Genomic DNA, 17,899 nt, shown 5'->3' on the forward strand with positions numbered 1-17,899 from the left:
TCTAACGCCCTTTGTATTGTTTCTAGATCCTCTTTGCTCAACCCCGTGTCCATTAACCGAGCTATTTCAGCGACCGCATCCATCTTGGCACTTAGTCATGTTCAGTTTGGTGGTCGCGCTGCTGTTAAGCGTGGCTTTTGCGGATCCCTTGCTGTGGGGACCGTATCGCCCCAATGTATATTTCGGCATGAGGCCTCGGATTCCACATTCTCTGATTTCCGGACTCATGTGGTATAATGCCAACGACATACGGGGCATAAACAACCTCCGTCACGATGTGACCATGGATAATCAGGGCGTGACGTTTGGATGGGATCATTACGATCCTCGTCTTGGCGGCCAGCAAACAATCGTTGATAAAGAGAACAGTGTCACTCTGCGCACGACGTTGCTCAAGTCAGAGAATGGCGACAGCTGGGTTGTACGGGTTGAGGGTGACCAATCCCCCGATGCGGTGCTGTCGTTGGTGTACTACACTGCCATCGAAGGAGATGGCGACCTGCAACTCAAGTCCATGCTAACGGCTCAAGGAATCAAAGGCGACACGCTCATTGAGGGCTCCAGCCCGGAACTTGGTCGGTTTGATCTCAAGATCGTCGATGCCCACGGCTCTCACCCCGAGTCTTCGCATCCTGTAGCAGCTGACCGACCTGGTCAAAACACACAATATGCTGCAATGAATGTGCCAAACGATAATGCTTGGCGAGCACGACAGATCTTCCTGACGTTGGCTCAGGAACATGTCAATCAGTTGAACACCCGGTTCCCTGATGCCCAAGAGGATATCCCGGCATTTGCTACGTTCGCTCTTGCAAATACTCACCAGCCGGGGTCCAATTTCCATATGGTTCAAAAATCATTCCAGGGTCCATTTGCCTTTGACATCGAATATGGCCCTCGCGGAGAAGCCTTCAAGTATAGTGTCAAGGCATTCGACAAGCTCAAGTCTGCTCAGCAAGCCAAATTTGATACTGTTTTCAAGCCCCGGACTCCTTTCAAAGCTCCTGAGTTTACAGAGTTTGCCAGACAGCTTGTGTCCAATCTCGCTGCTGGCCTGGGCTACTTTTACGGAGACTCACTGGTTGGTGATCCTGACAATCGTCAGTCTGTTGACAAGACTGAGCCTAAATCATTGCTCACGTTCACTCCTACTCGTGCATTTTTCCCTAGAGGATTTTACTGGGATGAAGGTTTCCATTTGATTGGTCTGTTCGATTACGACCCCGACCTATGCCTCCAAGTAATCAGTTCGTGGTTCAGCAACATGGATGAAGATGGATGGATTGGTCGAGAACAGATTCTTGGTCCTGAGGCCCGTTCGCGTGTTCCCGAAGAGTTCCAGGTACAATACCCAGACTATGCGAACCCTCCTACCATTTTGATGATGTTGGCACAAGTCGGCAGTGCTAAACAGAGCCCCGCATCGATCAAATTGCTCAAAGACGTGTATCCTGCTCTCAAACAGCATTTTAAATGGTTCAGAAGCTCTCAACAGGGCGACATTGTGGGCTATGATCGTGAACCCCCCTCGCTTCGTGAAGGCTATCGCTGGAGAGGCCGCACACCTACTCATGTGTTGACTAGTGGGTTTGACGACTATCCGCGTGCATCTGAGCCCTCTGATGGTGAGCTCCATGTTGACTTGCTGAGCTGGGTTGGCGCCATGGCCCGTTCGCTAGCGCAAATTGCCGACGTGCTTGGCGAGTCGAAGGACGCCGAGCGGTTTGCCAAAATTCAAAAGGACGTTCAATCCAATCTGGTCGCACTTCATTGGAGCTCCGACCAAAACACCTTCTGCGATGTTGCTGTGGATGAATTTGAAGAGGACGTTCACGTGTGCCACCCCGGATACGTTTCCCACCTGCCTTTCTTCCTTCGTCTTGTTGATGCGCAAGATGAAAAGCGTCTACTGTCACTGATCCATCAACTTCGTGACGAAGATCAGTTGTGGTCGAATGTGGGTATTCGCTCTCTATCCAAGTCTGATGGCTTTTTCGGCATTGGCGAGAACTACTGGCGCGGCCCCGTCTGGATCAACATGAACTACCTTGCTCTGGAGGCGCTCCAATACTACCATGAACATGGTTCTGAGGCTGTTCAAGAGCAGGCAGCCAAGCTATTCAACGAATTGCGCCGGAACGTTGTGAACAACGTGTACAAGCAATGGAAGACCACAGGAGCAGTGTGGGAACAGTACGACTCGATGAACGGAGCAGCCAAGGGTGCTAAACAATTCACTGGATGGACTGCGCTTGTTGCAAATATCATAAATATGCCAGAGCTCGATGCTGGACATCGGGAGCTTTAAAAGTACAGAGCTATAAATATAAACAGTTACTCGTCGTCTATTTCGTCGTCGTCATCGTAGAGGTAGAATTGGCCGAAGATAACCAGGTCCTCGAACACGGTGCCGACAGAGCCCAGGAGCCAGGGCAAATAGAGCATGATCCACTCTTTATCTTGACGCAAAATAAGAATCTGGCCAGAATAGGTCAAGTTGCCGAGCATGCTGAGCAAAAAGAAGCCCATTGACAAGCCCTCGACACTGCGACGGCGATGGTTTTGGATGATCTGGGGGATGCGAGCGAAAAGGTACATTGCCGCCGAAAAGTAGCCGAGAACCTCTGCGACCAGGGGCTTCTCCTCGGGGCCGTCGTCAGGGGTTGAATCAGACAACATATATGAGCCAGCGGAAACCAAGAACACGAAGACGAGGGGCAAACCGGTAGATAACCACCAGGGTGCGTGGTGTGCGTGATGGTGATGATGATGATGGGTATGGTCCAGCTCCGATTCGGCCGGTCCAGGAAGCAGGGGGGTGTCTTCATTGGTCTCTTCCAGCATTTTCTGAAGTCTTGATTTGTGTGTGTAGTAAATATAAGACAGAACCAGCAGAGAATCACTGAAACAGAACCACAGCGCCAACAGACTGACGTTTGGCCGCAGGTGGCCGATAACCGCGCCCAGCAAATTTGCGATATCACCGATCATCCACAATGTGATAAAGCCAATTGCAATACCGTCGGCGCTCTTGAGCCTATATTGCTCGATGAGTTGGGGAAGTAACAAAAACACCCAGCATGCCACACTGACAGAGCCACAAATGTTCGAGCCGACGACGAACTCGCGCGGGATTTCAGGAGTGTATCCTGAAGCGGAGAAGAACATTCACGTGTTTGAGCAGAAGGCGAGCGGGAATGACTGCAATTACGGTTGACAACCAAGGTGCAGATCTGTGCAGACCGATAAGGCTCGGAATGAGTCAGCGGATTTTTACCGGCGCTCCATGCTGGGAAACGCTAGGGCTTTGACCTAGCAGTCACGGCGATGAAGCTTACACTCACTTCCCGGCGGACGGACGGACCGTACAACACATATTTCAAATGGTAAGTTTATGAATTAAAAGGGAATCCCTCGAACGAGTACGGAGAGGGCACTATTTCTGGTGATTTGGGCACGGTGACCGGCGGGCCGTAAAGGGCTGTTTAACGTCGGGAGCCGTGTCGAAGAATCCGCTCTACAGAGTGTCTCGCACACTGACTTTTTAACAAAAAGCAAATGGCTGAGTCTCCACCGCGAGACTGTAGAGTGATCATGAAAAGAGCACCACTTCAAGCACGCTTGATGGGATTCTTTACCTTTTTAACTGTTTTGTTCGAACTTGTACTGACCACTCAATGACCCAGCCTGCCAAAGGAAAAGGAAAGACCCCGGCCCCTGCGCCCTCTTCCGGTAAGAAGACCAAGGCTGCTGCCCACCCTCTCTTCGAGTCTCGTCCTCGCTCTTTCGGCGTTGGCGAGAGCCTGCGTGCCAAGACTAACCTGAGCCGCTTCGTCAAGTGGCCCAAGTACGTCCGTCTGCAGCGCCAGAAGAAGATCTTGAGCATGCGCCTTAAGGTCCCCCCCGCTATCTCCCAGTTCCAGACTGTTCTCGACAAGAACACTGCTTCCCAGGCCTTCAAGCTGCTCAACAAGTACCGTCCCGAGACTACTGCTGAGAAGAAGGAGCGTCTGACCAAGGAGGCTGCTGCCATTGCCGAGGGCAAGAAGAAGGAGGACGTTAGCGAGAAGCCCTTCGTCGTCAAGTACGGTCTCAACCACGTTGTCTCTTTGATTGAGAACAAGAAGCCCCAGCTGGTTTTGATCGCCAACGACGTCGACCCCATTGAGTTGGTTGTTTTCCTGCCTGCTCTCTGCCGCAAGATGGGCGTTCCCTACGCTATTGTGAAGGGTAAGGCCCGTCTCGGTACTCTTGTTCACAAGAAGACCGCTGCCGTCGTCGCCATCAACGAGGTCCGCTCCGAGGACTCTGGTGCTCTTTCCAACTTGGTGTCTGCCATCCAGGCCAGCTACGTCCCTCAGACCGAGGAGGCTCGCCGCAAGTGGGGTGGTGGTGTCATGGGCTTCAAGGCCCAGGCCAAGCAGGAGAAGCGCCGCAAGGCTTACGAGGCTTCGCTCCGCGCTTAGATTTAATTCATGTACTGAAAAATATTGCAATTTCCGCCTGCTCGCTGACTTAATCACTCGGCCGCTTATTACTAAGCCAACCCGGCCAACCAATAAAATGCCCATCTTATTAACCTTCTCCTGTTGCGATCACCCAAAATGTCTGGCTTGGCTACCCTTTGGTCTGATTTAAAAGAGTCTTTCTTGCCCGCTGTGGCACTGGCCGATAACGAGGAACCCGTTGAGGACGCTCCCGCCGACGAGGAAGGAGACGAGGACGACGACGAGGACGACGAGGACGACGAGGATGACGAGGACGACGAGCCCGTCGACCCTCAGGAGACTATGCGCGAGCAGTACACCCAGACTGTGTGCAAGAGCGCCAAGCACCACTTTGACGAGTGCGTTGCACGCGTCACTGCCGAGATGGAAGAGGACGGCTACGAGGATAAGGACTACAAGGAGGATTGCGTTGAGGAGTTCTTCCACCTGTCTGAGTGCCTTGACCACCACATTGCCCCTGTCTTATTCAACAAGCTCAAGTAAGTATGGGGGAATTCTTTTAATTACTGGGTTCTATTCTGTATAGTAGTTGATTTTTTCTAGAAAGGTCGACTGATAGGCGTTTGTTTCGGATGCAAGACACCGGACCCAGGCAATAGCTGATATAGCGTTGTATCAAAATGATTGACAAAAACCGTTTGCCCACCACCAGCCCGGAGCTCAGACTCATTGCACGCGGGCCGCCCCGGACAGCCAATCGCCGGAGGACTCTCCTTACTAAGCATAAATAGGGCAGAGCCCTAAACTAAAGCCCACTCAACCCCCATCGTGGCCAGGCGGCAGTCTACCTTCACCAATGTCCAAGTCCAAGAACCACACCAACCACAACCAGAACAAGAAGGCTCACCGCAACGGTATCAAGAAGCCCCATACCTTCCGTTACCCCTCCATGCGTGGTGTTGACGCCAAGTTCCGCCGCAACCACCGTTGGGCTCTCCGCGGCACCGCCAAGGCTCTTGCCGAGAAGAAGGCCGAGTAAGTGCACTCTTTAATCTATTAAAATGCATACTTTGCCTTGCCGAAAATTTGATTTCCTTGGGCGTTGCTCCCCAGCTAGCCTGGCCACACACCTTGAGTAAATAGATTTAAGGAAGTTAATTCTCCTAAGCTACTTTTTGTTACCACTCCGACTCTCCGGTCGCTTTGTTGAATATATAGTCTGTGTTGTTTACCGTTGCAACGCCGTCCTTGAGCACGTACTTCCACTTGTTCTTGACACGCTGCACCCGGTCGTACAAACACAACATAACCCCCAGACTAGGGTCCTCGACGTCGTTGTCGCTGTTGTATTCGTCTTCGCTGTCGTCCAAGTCGCTGTTGACTTCTTCGTCGCTCAACCCAGCCAGATCGTCGCCGTCGTCGCCGTCGTTGACATCGCCGTCGACCATATGACGGGCCATGATCTTGCCAATTGTCGTCCGGACGTCCTCGGGATCTTCTGCAAGCCCATCTGTTTGCGGAATGTTGCCTGGCAGTACTAGTCCGTTCTTGTCGTTGTCGTGGTCCTCTCCGGCCCGGTTCATGAGCCCCAAAACACTCTGGTCGACACCGGGCAGACTCGAACCGTACGCCTGAACCTGCTGAGCTGCCCGCAGCGCCGCAGGGTTTCCGTAAATCTCTTCCTTTTTAACGTAATTAGACATGGGCGGGGCGGCTGCATCAAGCAACGGTGCTGCTCCGTCCAGTCCATTAGCACCCACACCACTCATACCCGGATACATTGCAAACTGTTGCGGCTTCGTGGACATGTCAATTCCTGGAAACATCGACGGAACATTGCTAGCTGCGGCAGGTGCCTCATAGTTCCAGGGCAGGCTGTCTGTGATGTGCATCTCCGACAGGCGTTTTTGCCAAGCAGTGCGCAGCAACCGCAGCACACTGACATCCTCACCGTGCTCTTCAAACTCTCTCGTCGCTTCTTGAAGCACCGTCTCGATAATGGACGAGTACAGCGGCCCCACGTTGTTGGACATTGGACGACGTAGAGTTGACTCAGCGGGGTTGCTTCTGTGCGGCTTCCCAAAAAAGCAGGTACAGGTGGGAGACGAGAAACTCTAATTGAAAGACAACTTTAATCATAGAGGCATTTGCCTGAACGTAACTGTATATGCTATTGATTTCCTGGGTGCGGGTAACTGGAAACATGCCGGTGCAGGTCAAAAACCGCCGGTGCTTACCAAAGTCGACCTAGGGCTTAGCCCTATTGTGACACCGCCCAGGCCATTCAATATCCCAGCCAAACACTCGGGAACTGGAAAACCAACCTTCAGAATGGGTCGCGTTATCAGAAACCAGCGTAAGGGTCACGGTTCTATTTTCACCGCTCACACTCGTTTGCGCAAGGGTGCCGCTAAGCTCCGCACTTTGGACTACGCCGAGCGCCACGGTTACACCCGTGGTCTCGTGAAGCAGATCATCCACGACCCCGGTCGGGGTGCTCCCTTGGCCAAGGTCGCTTTCCGCGATCCCTACCGCTACAAGTACCGGGTCGAGACCTTCATTGCCAATGAGGGTGTCTACACCGGCCAGTTCGTCTACGCCGGTAAGAAGGCCGCTTTGGCCGTCGGCAACATCTTGCCTCTCGGCTCCGTCCCTGAGGGTACTATCATGTCCAACGTCGAGGAGAAGGTCGGTGACCGTGGTGCTCTTGGTCGTACCTCCGGTAACTACGTTATTGTCATTGGCCACAACGCCGATGAGAACAAGACCCGTGTCAAGCTCCCTTCTGGTGCCAAGAAGATCCTGTCTTCTGACGCCCGTGGTGTTGTCGGTGTCGTCGCCGGTGGTGGCCGTACTGACAAGCCTTTGCTCAAGGCCGGTAACGCTTTCCACAAGTACCGCGTCAAGCGCAACTCTTGGCCCAAGACTCGTGGTGTTGCCATGAACCCCGTCGACCATCCCCATGGTGGTGGTAACCACCAGCACATTGGTAAGGCCTCCACTATCTCCCGTGGCGCCGTCCCCGGTCAGAAGGTTGGTCTTATTGCTGCCCGCCGCACTGGTCTGCTCCGCGGTTCTCAGAAGATCCAGGAGTAAGCTGGTTGTTTGTTTTTACGAAAACTAGTTTAGCTTAAATATCTCATGCTAATCTTTCATATCCTATCGTCGATTCGTCAGTGCTGCTAATAGCCCGCCATACAGCAAGCTCCCGGCAACAAACGGGATTTTGTCCCAGACCCCGGCTAGCTGGCCGCCCACCTGGGTCACTATGAGAATGCCCACGCCGCCGCAGAGTGAATACACGCCGGCAACGGACCCGGCAATATCCCGGCGACGATCTGTGCACATAGACATTGAGATAGTGATAACTCCAATCTGGGCAATACCCAGCAAGGCTGCTGCAGCCGTAGCTGTAGTGCTTTTGGGGGACTGAACTAGGGACATAAGAATCATGGCAATCACTCCGACTATACAGCTGATCCGTAAAGCGATATAGTGGCCGTATCGGTCGACAGCCCAGCCAAAAATGGGCGCAAACAATAACGCAGTAGTGTTGGCCACGCCCGTCAAAATTGCCGCCAAGATATACGCTTCGCGGCAGCCCTCGTCAGGCTTGCAGAGTTCGCTTTTTCTGAACCAGTCGTTCACCAATTGCGGAATAAACAGTGCAGTAATCACGGTTGCTGCTCGAGCCACTGCGCTACCCATGTATGCGTACTTTAGTTTTGTATCATCCTTGGCCACAGCGAATCCAGATTTGATGAGCTCAAAATAGGGAATCACCTGCGGAGAGACATCGAACGCAGCCTCATCGAAAATCGATACTTGTTTGCCCAAAAGCCATACAGATATTCCTTTGGCCTTGTTTTGGTACAATGTGAAGAAAAAGACAACCGCCGCGGCTAGAGCAAACAGACCCACAATCAAAAACGCACTTTTCAAAGCGCTTACTGGATGTTCATCATAATTAAATTTCGTTGGCAGCGGTAAAAACACCGCGACAGCGAAAATCGCCCCGAGCCCAGAACACAGGCCCACGAGGCCTGCCATTTTGCCATTGGATCGTTGCTCTGGTGAATACTGGTCATCGCTGATCAGCATTGGCGCCTGGTCGAGTTCAGGCAAAGGCCCCGTGAGCTGTGAGTACTCGCCCAGAATAGCGGCCACCATTGACACACAGGCCGAGGCACCCAGAGCGAACACCAGCCGCATAAACAGCAACCCAGGGTAGATTGTGTCTTCGCGGGGGTAAAAAATAACCGCAATTCCCATGATGGCCATACCAGCAACCGAGACGTATCGAGTGCCGATCTTATCGCTCAAAGCGCCCCACAGTGGCGCGGCCATAATGTTCATGATTTCGTCGGCAAATGCCAATGTTCCAGCAATGCTTCCAGTGCCGATTATCTTGTACTTGTCACTCAGAAGAAACGACTGAGTGCTGTTCAGAAACACCAGCAGAGCGATTGTGAGCCCGCATAGCAGCAAATAGGCTACGCGATGCATATGTCAGCTCTCCAAGCTCCGGTGATTGTGGACACTGACCAAATAGTGGTGAGCGTTTGGGCGTAATATTTAGACGTTTCGTCCCTGTTTTATTGTATTTCGAAACTCGCAGGCACTGCGCGCCTCACTATTTACATCGAACTTTTGTTTACTTTTGATCTGCTTACATGCGCGTTCAGGAACTGGTTTTGGACGGCTTTAAAAGCTATGCCACACGCACGGTAATTACAGACTGGGACGCGTCTTTTAATTGTATCACAGGTCTGAATGGTAGCGGCAAGTCGAATATCCTGGACGCGATCTGCTTTGTTCTGGGTATCACGTCTACCGCGACCATGCGAGCTCAGAACCAACAAGAACTTATTTATAAACGCGGCCAGGCTGGCGTCACAAAGGCCAGCGTATCTATTGTATTCGACAATAGCGACAAGAGTCGGTCCCCGCCCAATTTTGAGGACTTCCCGACCATCTCGGTCACTCGTCAAGTCGCCGTGGGCAACACCTCGAAATACCTTATAAACGGCCACAGAGCGACCCAAGCAGATGTCCAGAAGCTCTTCCAATCGGTTCAACTAAATGTCAACAACCCGAACTTTCTCATTTTGCAGGGCCAGGTCACTAAAGTGCTGAATATGAAGCCACTGGAGATTCTGGCTCTAATTGAAGAAGCAGCCGGAACTCGCATGTATGAAACTCGCCGAGAGGTCGCTGTACGTGACTTGACGCGAAAAGAAACAAAGATCACAGAGATCAAGTCGTTACTGAAAGAGGAAATCGAACCGAAGCTCGAGAAGCTGCGAAGAGAGAAACGCGACTACATGGAGTACCTGGACTGCTTGGCCACAATAGATAAATACGAGAAGATTCTTGTTACCCATGACTTTTTGAAATTATCCAATGAGGTTCACAACAGTGCAGAGCTCCACAAAGAAAAACAGGACCGCTTTGACCTTCTCTCCAACACAATAGACCGAAAAGAGCAGGAGGTGGAAGAATTAATGGCTGAACTGGAGTCTCTTAAAGAAAGTCGAACGTCCGCTTTGCCATCTAACGACTACGTCCAAAGGTCAGAAGAGTTCGATAGGGAGCTGACCCAAATACAGACCGAGATTGAGATGAAAATCAACCAGCGAAACGACGATGAGGCCCGCCTAGCTACATCACAGGAGCAGCTTGTTCTTGCACAGGAAACATGCGAAAAGTACAAACAAGAGGTTAATGGATTCAAGGCCGAGTTTGAAGACCTAAAGGCCGAGCATGAATCGGCCGAGCAGAAATTGCGACAGAAACAGGAGTTGTTGCGAAGTTTGCAAACGGGTATTTCAACGTCCAACCAAAAGGAAACAGGTTATGCCAACGAAGCCAAGCTGGCAAGAGAAAAAATCACAGAACTCACTACCAGTATCAGTCAGGCCGAAAAGCGCAAGTCCGAACTAGAAGCAGACCGTTCTCCCAAAGACGTGAAAAAGGCTCGAGAGGAAATTGAGGATCTCAAGACAAAACTGCTGAGAATGGATGCTGAGCTGTCCCAGATCGATGCCCAGATCGCTACCAAAGGCGGGCCTGATACAAACCAACTCGATGAGCTCGTGCACAAAGACAAGAAACTTCGTGAGGAAATTAATAACTTGAACCGACAGATTGAACAAATAGTGCGGCAGGTCCCGCAGCTCGAGTTCAATCTACCCGGATTCGGCAGCGACATTGTCAAGGGGGTTCTAGTGAATCTTTACCGTGTCAAACCTGGGCACAATGAAAAAGTTATTGCATTACAACAAGTGGCTGGAGCACGTCAATATAACCTGGTTGTTGACTCTGACACCACTGGTCAGAAAATTATTTCGAGTGGTATGAAACGCCGGGTCGTTGTTATTCCGCTGAACAAGATCAAGGCCATGCCTCTCACAGAGGCTCAGATCAAGGCCGCCAAAGCTCAAGGCGCTCCAGGAGAGGTTGAGTGGGCTTTGGACTTGTTGGAGTTTGATAAAGAGATCAGCCCTGCAATGCTTTATGTGTTTGGTCGAACTATGATTTGCAAAAACGATGCGATCGCTAAAAAAGTCACTTTTGGTGGTCCTCGGGTCCGGTCCATTACCTGGGAAGGTGCGACCTATGACACAAACGGCACTTTGCAAGGTGGTGATGTTGGAAGATCTGGCCGTGACCGTGCAGTTCGCCAATATTGCGAGTTGCAGGATCGTATCGCTTCTTTCCAGGCACATCACGACGAGGTTGCGGAGCAATTAAGCAAACTTCAGATTCAGGCAGACAGTATCAAAGATCTGAAAAAGTCCCGTGAACTCAAATCTTACGAGCGCGATCTGTTGGAGAAAAACTTGACCAGCGGCACCGCTGCTCAAGTTATCAACGCGGCTGAAAGCACTGAAAGCGAGATTTTGGAATTGACAGCACATATCAGCAAACAAAAAGCCCTTTTATCTGAATCCGAAGCCTATCTTGAAACCGTATTGCAAGATATGAAAGAGTTTTCTTCTAACAAGGACGAAAAGCTTAATGAACTAAAGAAGGAGGTGGAAGCCCTCAAATCGAACGAGGTCAGCCTGTCTCAGAAGGTGGCCGATAATGAAGCTCGTTACACGCAAATCCAAAACGAGCTCGTGGATCTGGAGGGCACAATATCCGTCGAAACTGCGCGGATCGACGAGACTAAATCTTTGCTCGTTGAAGTAGGCGAGGCGTTGGAGCGTTATGATGTTCAACGCCAGTTTCTCATACGTGAGCAGAGTCAGTTGGAGCGTGATATGGAAGCCATGTGTGAGCAGGTCGCTGAAATCGCTGCAACCATCCAATCTTCAGAGGAGCGCTTGGCTGCTGAAAAAAGGGAGCTTGTGTCTCACCGTCTTGAACTACAGTCACTTCGACATGAGCTGGCATCATACGAAAGCCAGCTTGGTGAGAAACGTAAAATATATGATGCTATGCTCGCGAAACATACATGGCTCGAGACGAATCGCGCCCTATTGGGACAGGCAAATACCCCGTACGATTTCAGATCGGTTTCGATACCGAACTGCCGGGCTGAGCTACAGGAAGCGCAAAACATGCTCCCCAAACTCTCCAACAAAGTGAACGAAGCTGTTATGACAATGATCGATAGCATGGAAGCCAAGGAGTCGGAGCTGCGCACACTTATCAAAACATTAGCCCGGGACCGCGCCAACATCGAGAGCACACTGAATAGCATCAACGAGAAAAAGGACGAGGCTTTACGCAGAACATATGCTCAAGTCAGTCAAGACCTGGGCCGCATTTTCGGCGACTTGCTCCCAAACTCGTCAGCGCGCCTCGATGCTGTAGACGAGGAGGACATCACCCGCGGTCTGTTGATCCGTGTCAGACTCGGTGCGGTATGGAAGGATGGCCTAACAGAACTGTCTGGCGGTCAGCGCTCGTTGGTCGCTCTGTCGCTTATTTTGGCCCTGCTGCAGTTCAGACCCGCTCCCATGTACATCCTGGACGAAGTCGACGCCGCGTTAGATCTACACCATACCCAGAACATTGGCCATATCATCAAGACAAGATTCAAGGGTTCGCAATTCATTGTCGTTAGTCTCAAAGACGGCATGTTCACAAACGCTAATCGGATTTTCCAAACAAAGTTCGAAGAAGGTAAATCTAAGGTTTTAATCAAGCAGTAGTCAACCCAGCCTCCCCATAGAAAGCTGTCATTACCCAATTTGTATATAAACGTTTCTGCATAGTAGCTTTAAATCACTTGTATACCGAAATCGCTAGTATACGAAAAGACCCTGAGCCCTGCATGGGTCTGTTTGGGGAGGCTTGAATCGACAATCTTGGCCGGCTAGGGCATGTGTTTGCGGATCCAGAATTCATACACTACTACCACACTTTACGGGTCCACTTTGCCGATGATCCACACCCGAACTAATGCCAATAACGCCCGCAGGACTCTTGGCTACTGCTGACGCGAGATAGGACCTTCACGCAGGCTACGCATCCTTGCACCAAAAAAATTGATGACTGCATTTTGCCGTTTGTCATTCTCCCAGTCTTTAGGCCCAGTTAAAAGAACGGTGATAGAAGAGAACCTCAAGATCTGGCCGAGTTCTGCAGGTGAGTATCAACCGAACATACACAATGACTTGCGAGGGTCCGTTTTGGAAAAAAGACCATATTCCTGCATGCTATCAGCAGCGTTATGTGCAGCTTTATCCCACAGCGGTGTTGTTAGCATGCACAGTAGCGATCTCCGTGTCTGCGATTCTGCCCAAATTGCGCTTTCATTGGCACTCAAGTCGGCGTGAAGCTCCGCTACTTGTTGGCGACGACGAATCATCTTTGCAAACGACTCTTACCGAGGGATCTTCGTCTGCATCGTCTCAACTGAATATCAGCTTCAACCCCAAAGAAACCCTCTACGAAAAGCCCGAAAACCGCAGCAATGATGATGCAATGGTCATTATCCGTGGGCGCACAATCGCTGACAAGCTGCGGCTCTTGTCGGAGCTGGTGCTGGTAGTGGGTGAGCTCCTAATTGCATCAGTGGCATGGGTTACTACGGATGTTGGCGATTTCTACGACGAATACGCACCAAACCTGCCTTTCTTGATAGTGCTGCAGGCTCTCTACCTAGTTTTATTGGTTGCGTTCCGGGTCCTCAATATGAACCGAACAGATCGCATCCCAGCACACCCTTTTACTCAATGTGCGGTTCTGTATACAGCAACCATGTTTATTGATGTTATTGTCAGCTACAATGCTTATATGAAAAACAGTCCTGATTCTTATCAACAAATATCGGCTGCTTTGTTGGTTGGCTCCATTCTGCGGTGGGTTATTTTGTTTTCATCGCCCGTTGGCGATATTGCCCCTAGAATATACACTGTTCCTGGTATCGAGCCTTCTCGGGAACCGACCTCTTCGCTGTTCCGCATTTTTGCATGTTCGTGGAACACCGAGATGATCTTCCGCGCGTCAAAACAGCCAGTCGAGTCGAATGACATTTGGGAGCTTAGAGAAAAGGATCACGCCTACCATATTGTCGAATACTTTGCGAACTATATGCCCAACCGCAGCTTATACTTGCGTTTGGCATGGGCCTTTAAAGAATCACTTTTTATCAACCAAATGGCTGGTATTATAGGTGGGTTGTTGGGGCTATTGCCAACCGTGTTTGTTAACCTGATTTTGCGCTACATCGAGGACCCTAATACTTGGCCCAGGCAAGTAGCCTACTTGATGGTCTTTGGTCTTTTTGTGGTTTATATGGTACACAACGCCATCAACCAGCAAACTTTCTACTATGGCCGCCGTGCTTCGATCCAGGTTCGTGCTTCATTGATGTCTTTGATTTATAGAAAAGCATTGTTCCGCCGCGTGGCTACTGCAAATCCTGAGATGGGCTCTGATGATGAAGGTGAGGAGAACACGAAGGACGAAGAAGAGGACTCTGACGATGATACCAAATTCAACCCCAACAATACCGGTGCTGTCATTAACCTCATGTCTGTTGATACTTTCAAGATCGCCGAGTTCTGCGCGTATATGCATTACCCCACAACTTCTGCTTGTGAGATTATGTTCTCAGTTTACTTGCTCTATACCGTGCTTGGCGTTAGTACGTTCGCGGGCTGTATCATGATGGTTATCACCATGTGGCCCAACTATATCTCCGCCAACAAACAAAGCCAAATTCAAGAAGATATGATGGCTGTAACTGATAAGCGTATTGAGCGCACGAATGAGGCCGTTTCTGCTATTCGCATCATCAAATTCTTTGCATGGGAGCACCGTTTCTCTGAACGAATCATGGAGTTGCGTCGGAAGGAACTGAAATTGCTGCTGTCGCGTTACCTTTGGTGGGCTCTTACATCGGGCTCTTTCTTTTTGATCCCGTTGCTCACTACTTTGACCACGTTTTGTGTTTACGTCAAGTATGAAGGTAAGGCTTTGACACCATCGGTGGCTTTCACAGCAATCGCTATTTTCAACATTCTTCGTTATCCTCTGCTAGATATTGCTCAAACCATCTCGCGAGTGATGAGTGCCAAGGTCTCACTTTCTCGTATTGCAATTTACCTTGAACAGGAAGAAACACCAAAGTATACGAACCTCAATCCCCAGCATCCTCGCGGCCCCAGCTCTCCGCATATTGGTTTCGAAAAGGCTACTCTTAGCTGGGATACATCTGGAGAGGATTCCAGCGCGTTCAAGCTTCGAAATATCGACTTGAGCTTTGTTCCTGGCGACGTCAACGTCATTATTGGCCCTACTGGGTCTGGCAAGACATCTTTGTTATTGGGATTGCTTGGTGAAATGACAATCGAAAGTGGTTTGGTATGGCTACCTAATGCCGAAGATCGCAGATCTGTAAGGCTCAACCCGGCAACAAATCTCACCGATACAGTCGCTTATTGCCCTCAGCAGGCTTGGCTCGTCAATGATAGTTTGCGAAACAACATTTTGTTTGCAGCTCCATTCAACCAAGAGCGCTATGATCAGGTCCTGGATGCGTGTGAGTTACGCCGTGATTTGGAGATTCTTCGTGATGGTGACAAGACTATGATTGGTGATAAGGGTATTGCTCTTTCCGGTGGTCAAAAGCAGCGTGTCTCTTTGGCCCGTGCCATGTACTCGAATTCTCGTCACCTCATTCTCGATGACTGTCTGTCTGCTGTTGACTCTCATACGGCCGAGGCTCTTTATAGCAATGCCATCACTGGTCCAATCGCTGCAAACAGAACTATAATTCTCGTATCCCACAACGTTGCATTGACCATTGCAAAGGCAGCTCAAGTTATTGTCATGGACAACGGTCGCATCACTGCAGTAGGCCCTCCTGAAGTCCTCAGTGCCAGTGGCGCTCTTGGAGAAGATGAGCTTGTGCTCAAGAATGCCAGAGAGTCTACAGTGTCTCGTTCAGCTTCTACAGTTGATCTAGTGAAAGCACACAAGCCAACTGCCGAAGAGATCGTTGAGCACGCTATCGAAGATCATACAGCTGATGGAGAAAGTGGTCTTGAAGAAGAGTCTCGAGGCCTTGGAAGCATCCCGCTTGCTACTTATAAAGAGTATGCCAAAGCATTAGGCCCCATGTCCTGGTGGATTCTTGTGAGCGTTGGAATCGTAAGTATTTCTGCTGGCCAGTATTTGCAGGCGTATTGGTTGCGGCACTGGACTGGTGCTGAACAAGAGGTCGCTAGTGTTTTGGTAACTGTCAAAACGGCGATTGTGCGTTGTGTTGAGCCTGCTGTCGAGCTTCTTCAAGAGCATGGCCTCGATGAAGACACCGCGAGAAGTCTTACTTATTACGCTGGTATTTACGGTGGTATTGGTCTGCTTACATCGATCGCCTCTGGTTGCCGTGATATGATTCTGTTCCAAGGCAGTGTGAGAGCGTCGAGAGTTGTGTTCCAGAAACTTTTAAACGCAATCATGCGTGCAAAGATCAACTTCTTTGACTCTACTCCTGCAGGCCGAATCATGAATAGGTTCTCCAAGGATATTGAGGGTATTGACCAAGAGCTGATTGCAACCATCGACTTTTTCGCTATCAGCTTTCTGGAGTCGATCGTTGTTACCATTGTTATCTCCTTTGTTACGCCTCAGATTCTTCCTGTTGCTGTGATTGTTTGCGCTGTTTTCTATCTCGTTGGAAAGCTCTATCTGGCTGTTTCACAGGAACTGAAACGTCACGAATCTGTAACCCGGTCACCAATTTTTCAACAATTTGGTGAAACCCTGTCTGGTGCTGTTTCCATCCGCGCCTATAGCGATGCTCGCCGGTTCATGAAATCCAATATGAACGCGATCGATGTCAATCATCGCCCTTACCTTTACCTGTGGATGTCTAACCGTTGGCTGTCTTTCTACAGTGTAGTGATCTCTATGACTATTTGTGTGTCGACATCGTTCTTTATTGTTTACAACTCATCGTGGCTTCCTGCCGGTATGGCGGGTATCTCGCTTTCTTATGCAATGATGTTTGGCGACAGTGTTCTTTGGGTCGTCCGTATGTATGCCGAAGTTGTGATCTACATGAACTCCATGGAGCGTGTTAAAGAGTACATCGACATTGAGCCAGAGGCTGCTGAGATTATCCCAGAATCTAGACCTCCTGCCAACTGGCCCTCCAAGGGTGAGATTGAGGTGAAGGAGCTTTCTTTGAGGTACGCTGATAATCTCCCAGAGGTTATCAAGAAGGTTTCGTTCCATATCGAGGGTGGTCTCAAGGTAGGAATTGTTGGCCGCACCGGCGCCGGAAAGTCTACAATCATTACTGCTCTTTTCCGCCTTTTGGAACCTGCCCATGGGTCAATTGTTATCGACGGTGTTGATATTTCGACTATCGGCTTGCACGATTTGCGATCTCGTTTGGCTATTATTCCACAAGACCCCACCTTGTTTGTTGGTACCTTGCGGTCTAACCTTGATCCCTTCGACGAGTACACTGATGATCAGATTCTCGCTGCCTTAGCACGGGTCAAGCTTGTTCCCGAGGATACTACAGCTATCACTGCCGCTGAAGCGGTTGCTCTGGCATCTGCCAACGCTGGAGAGAACATCAACCAGTTCCTCGACCTTGCCAGTGATGTCCAAGAGGGTGGATCCAACCTGAGCCAGGGTCAACGCCAGCTTGTATGCTTGGCTCGGTCTTTGCTCAAGAGTCCGCAGATCATGCTGCTTGATGAGGCTACTGCTTCTATTGACTACGATACTGATGCCATGATCCAGACCACCATTCGTGAGCAGTTCAACAATGTGACAATCCTTACGATCGCTCACCGTCTCCGCACAATTGCCGATTACGACCGAATCATTGTATTGGAGATGGGTGAACTAAGCCAATTCGGCTCTCCCGCTGAGCTTCTCGACGACAAGGAAGGCATTTTCTATTCCATGTGTGAAAAGAGCGGCGAGCTGGATGCGTTGATGGAGCTTGCACATAAGGCGAAAAAATAATT

The 17,899-nt window shown here is 50.3% G+C and overlaps 9 protein-coding genes across 9 annotated transcripts; 6 read left to right on the top strand and 3 right to left on the bottom strand.

The window, feature by feature from the left end:
• Positions 1-97: 97 nt before the first annotated feature.
• Positions 98-2,308, top strand: B9G98_01140 (putative mannosyl-oligosaccharide glucosidase; the record flags this gene model as incomplete). The annotated part of the gene is made up of 1 exon (XM_024807698.1): positions 98-2,308. One exon carries the CDS (start codon positions 98-100, stop codon positions 2,306-2,308), a length of 2,211 nt encoding a protein of 736 aa, XP_024663466.1.
• A 26-nt stretch (positions 2,309-2,334) lies between these two features.
• B9G98_01141 (putative vacuolar amino acid transporter YPQ3) lies at positions 2,335-3,283 on the bottom strand (the record flags this gene model as incomplete). The annotated part of the gene is made up of 1 exon (XM_024807699.1): positions 2,335-3,283. Exon 1 carries the CDS (start codon positions 3,166-3,168, stop codon positions 2,335-2,337), a length of 834 nt encoding a protein of 277 aa, XP_024663467.1. The 5' UTR covers positions 3,169-3,283.
• Positions 3,284-3,677: 394 nt separating this feature from the next.
• On the top strand, positions 3,678-4,466 carry B9G98_01142 (60S ribosomal protein L8-B; the record flags this gene model as incomplete). The annotated part of the gene is made up of 1 exon (XM_024807700.1): positions 3,678-4,466. One exon carries the CDS (start codon positions 3,678-3,680, stop codon positions 4,464-4,466), a length of 789 nt encoding a protein of 262 aa, XP_024663468.1.
• Positions 4,467-4,604: 138 nt separating this feature from the next.
• Positions 4,605-5,487, top strand: B9G98_01143 (60S ribosomal protein L29; the record flags this gene model as incomplete). The annotated part of the gene is made up of 2 exons (XM_024807701.1): positions 4,605-4,987; positions 5,292-5,487. The coding sequence occupies 2 exons, from the start codon at positions 4,605-4,607 to the stop codon at positions 5,485-5,487; spliced, it is 579 nt and encodes a 192-aa protein (XP_024663469.1).
• Positions 5,488-5,626: 139 nt separating this feature from the next.
• B9G98_01144 (Transcription initiation factor IIA large subunit) lies at positions 5,627-6,481 on the bottom strand (the record flags this gene model as incomplete). The annotated part of the gene is made up of 1 exon (XM_024807702.1): positions 5,627-6,481. The coding sequence occupies one exon, from the start codon at positions 6,479-6,481 to the stop codon at positions 5,627-5,629; it is 855 nt and encodes a 284-aa protein (XP_024663470.1).
• A 298-nt stretch (positions 6,482-6,779) lies between these two features.
• B9G98_01145 (60S ribosomal protein L2) lies at positions 6,780-7,544 on the top strand (the record flags this gene model as incomplete). Its single annotated transcript, XM_024807703.1, has 1 exon — positions 6,780-7,544. One exon carries the CDS (start codon positions 6,780-6,782, stop codon positions 7,542-7,544), a length of 765 nt encoding a protein of 254 aa, XP_024663471.1.
• Positions 7,545-7,607: 63 nt separating this feature from the next.
• On the bottom strand, positions 7,608-8,954 carry B9G98_01146 (hypothetical protein; the record flags this gene model as incomplete). Its single annotated transcript, XM_024807704.1, has 1 exon — positions 7,608-8,954. The coding sequence occupies one exon, from the start codon at positions 8,952-8,954 to the stop codon at positions 7,608-7,610; it is 1,347 nt and encodes a 448-aa protein (XP_024663472.1).
• A 167-nt stretch (positions 8,955-9,121) lies between these two features.
• On the top strand, positions 9,122-12,613 carry B9G98_01147 (Structural maintenance of chromosomes protein 2; the record flags this gene model as incomplete). Its single annotated transcript, XM_024807705.1, has 1 exon — positions 9,122-12,613. One exon carries the CDS (start codon positions 9,122-9,124, stop codon positions 12,611-12,613), a length of 3,492 nt encoding a protein of 1,163 aa, XP_024663473.1.
• A 460-nt stretch (positions 12,614-13,073) lies between these two features.
• Positions 13,074-17,897, top strand: B9G98_01148 (ATP-dependent bile acid permease; the record flags this gene model as incomplete). Its single annotated transcript, XM_024807706.1, has 1 exon — positions 13,074-17,897. One exon carries the CDS (start codon positions 13,074-13,076, stop codon positions 17,895-17,897), a length of 4,824 nt encoding a protein of 1,607 aa, XP_024663474.1.
• Between the last annotated feature and the right edge of the window lie 2 nt (positions 17,898-17,899).

Source organism: Wickerhamiella sorbophila, assembly GCF_002251995.1.
Source record: "Wickerhamiella sorbophila strain DS02 chromosome Unknown contig1, whole genome shotgun sequence".
Classification (NCBI taxonomy): Eukaryota; Fungi; Ascomycota; class Dipodascomycetes; order Dipodascales; family Trichomonascaceae; genus Wickerhamiella; species Wickerhamiella sorbophila.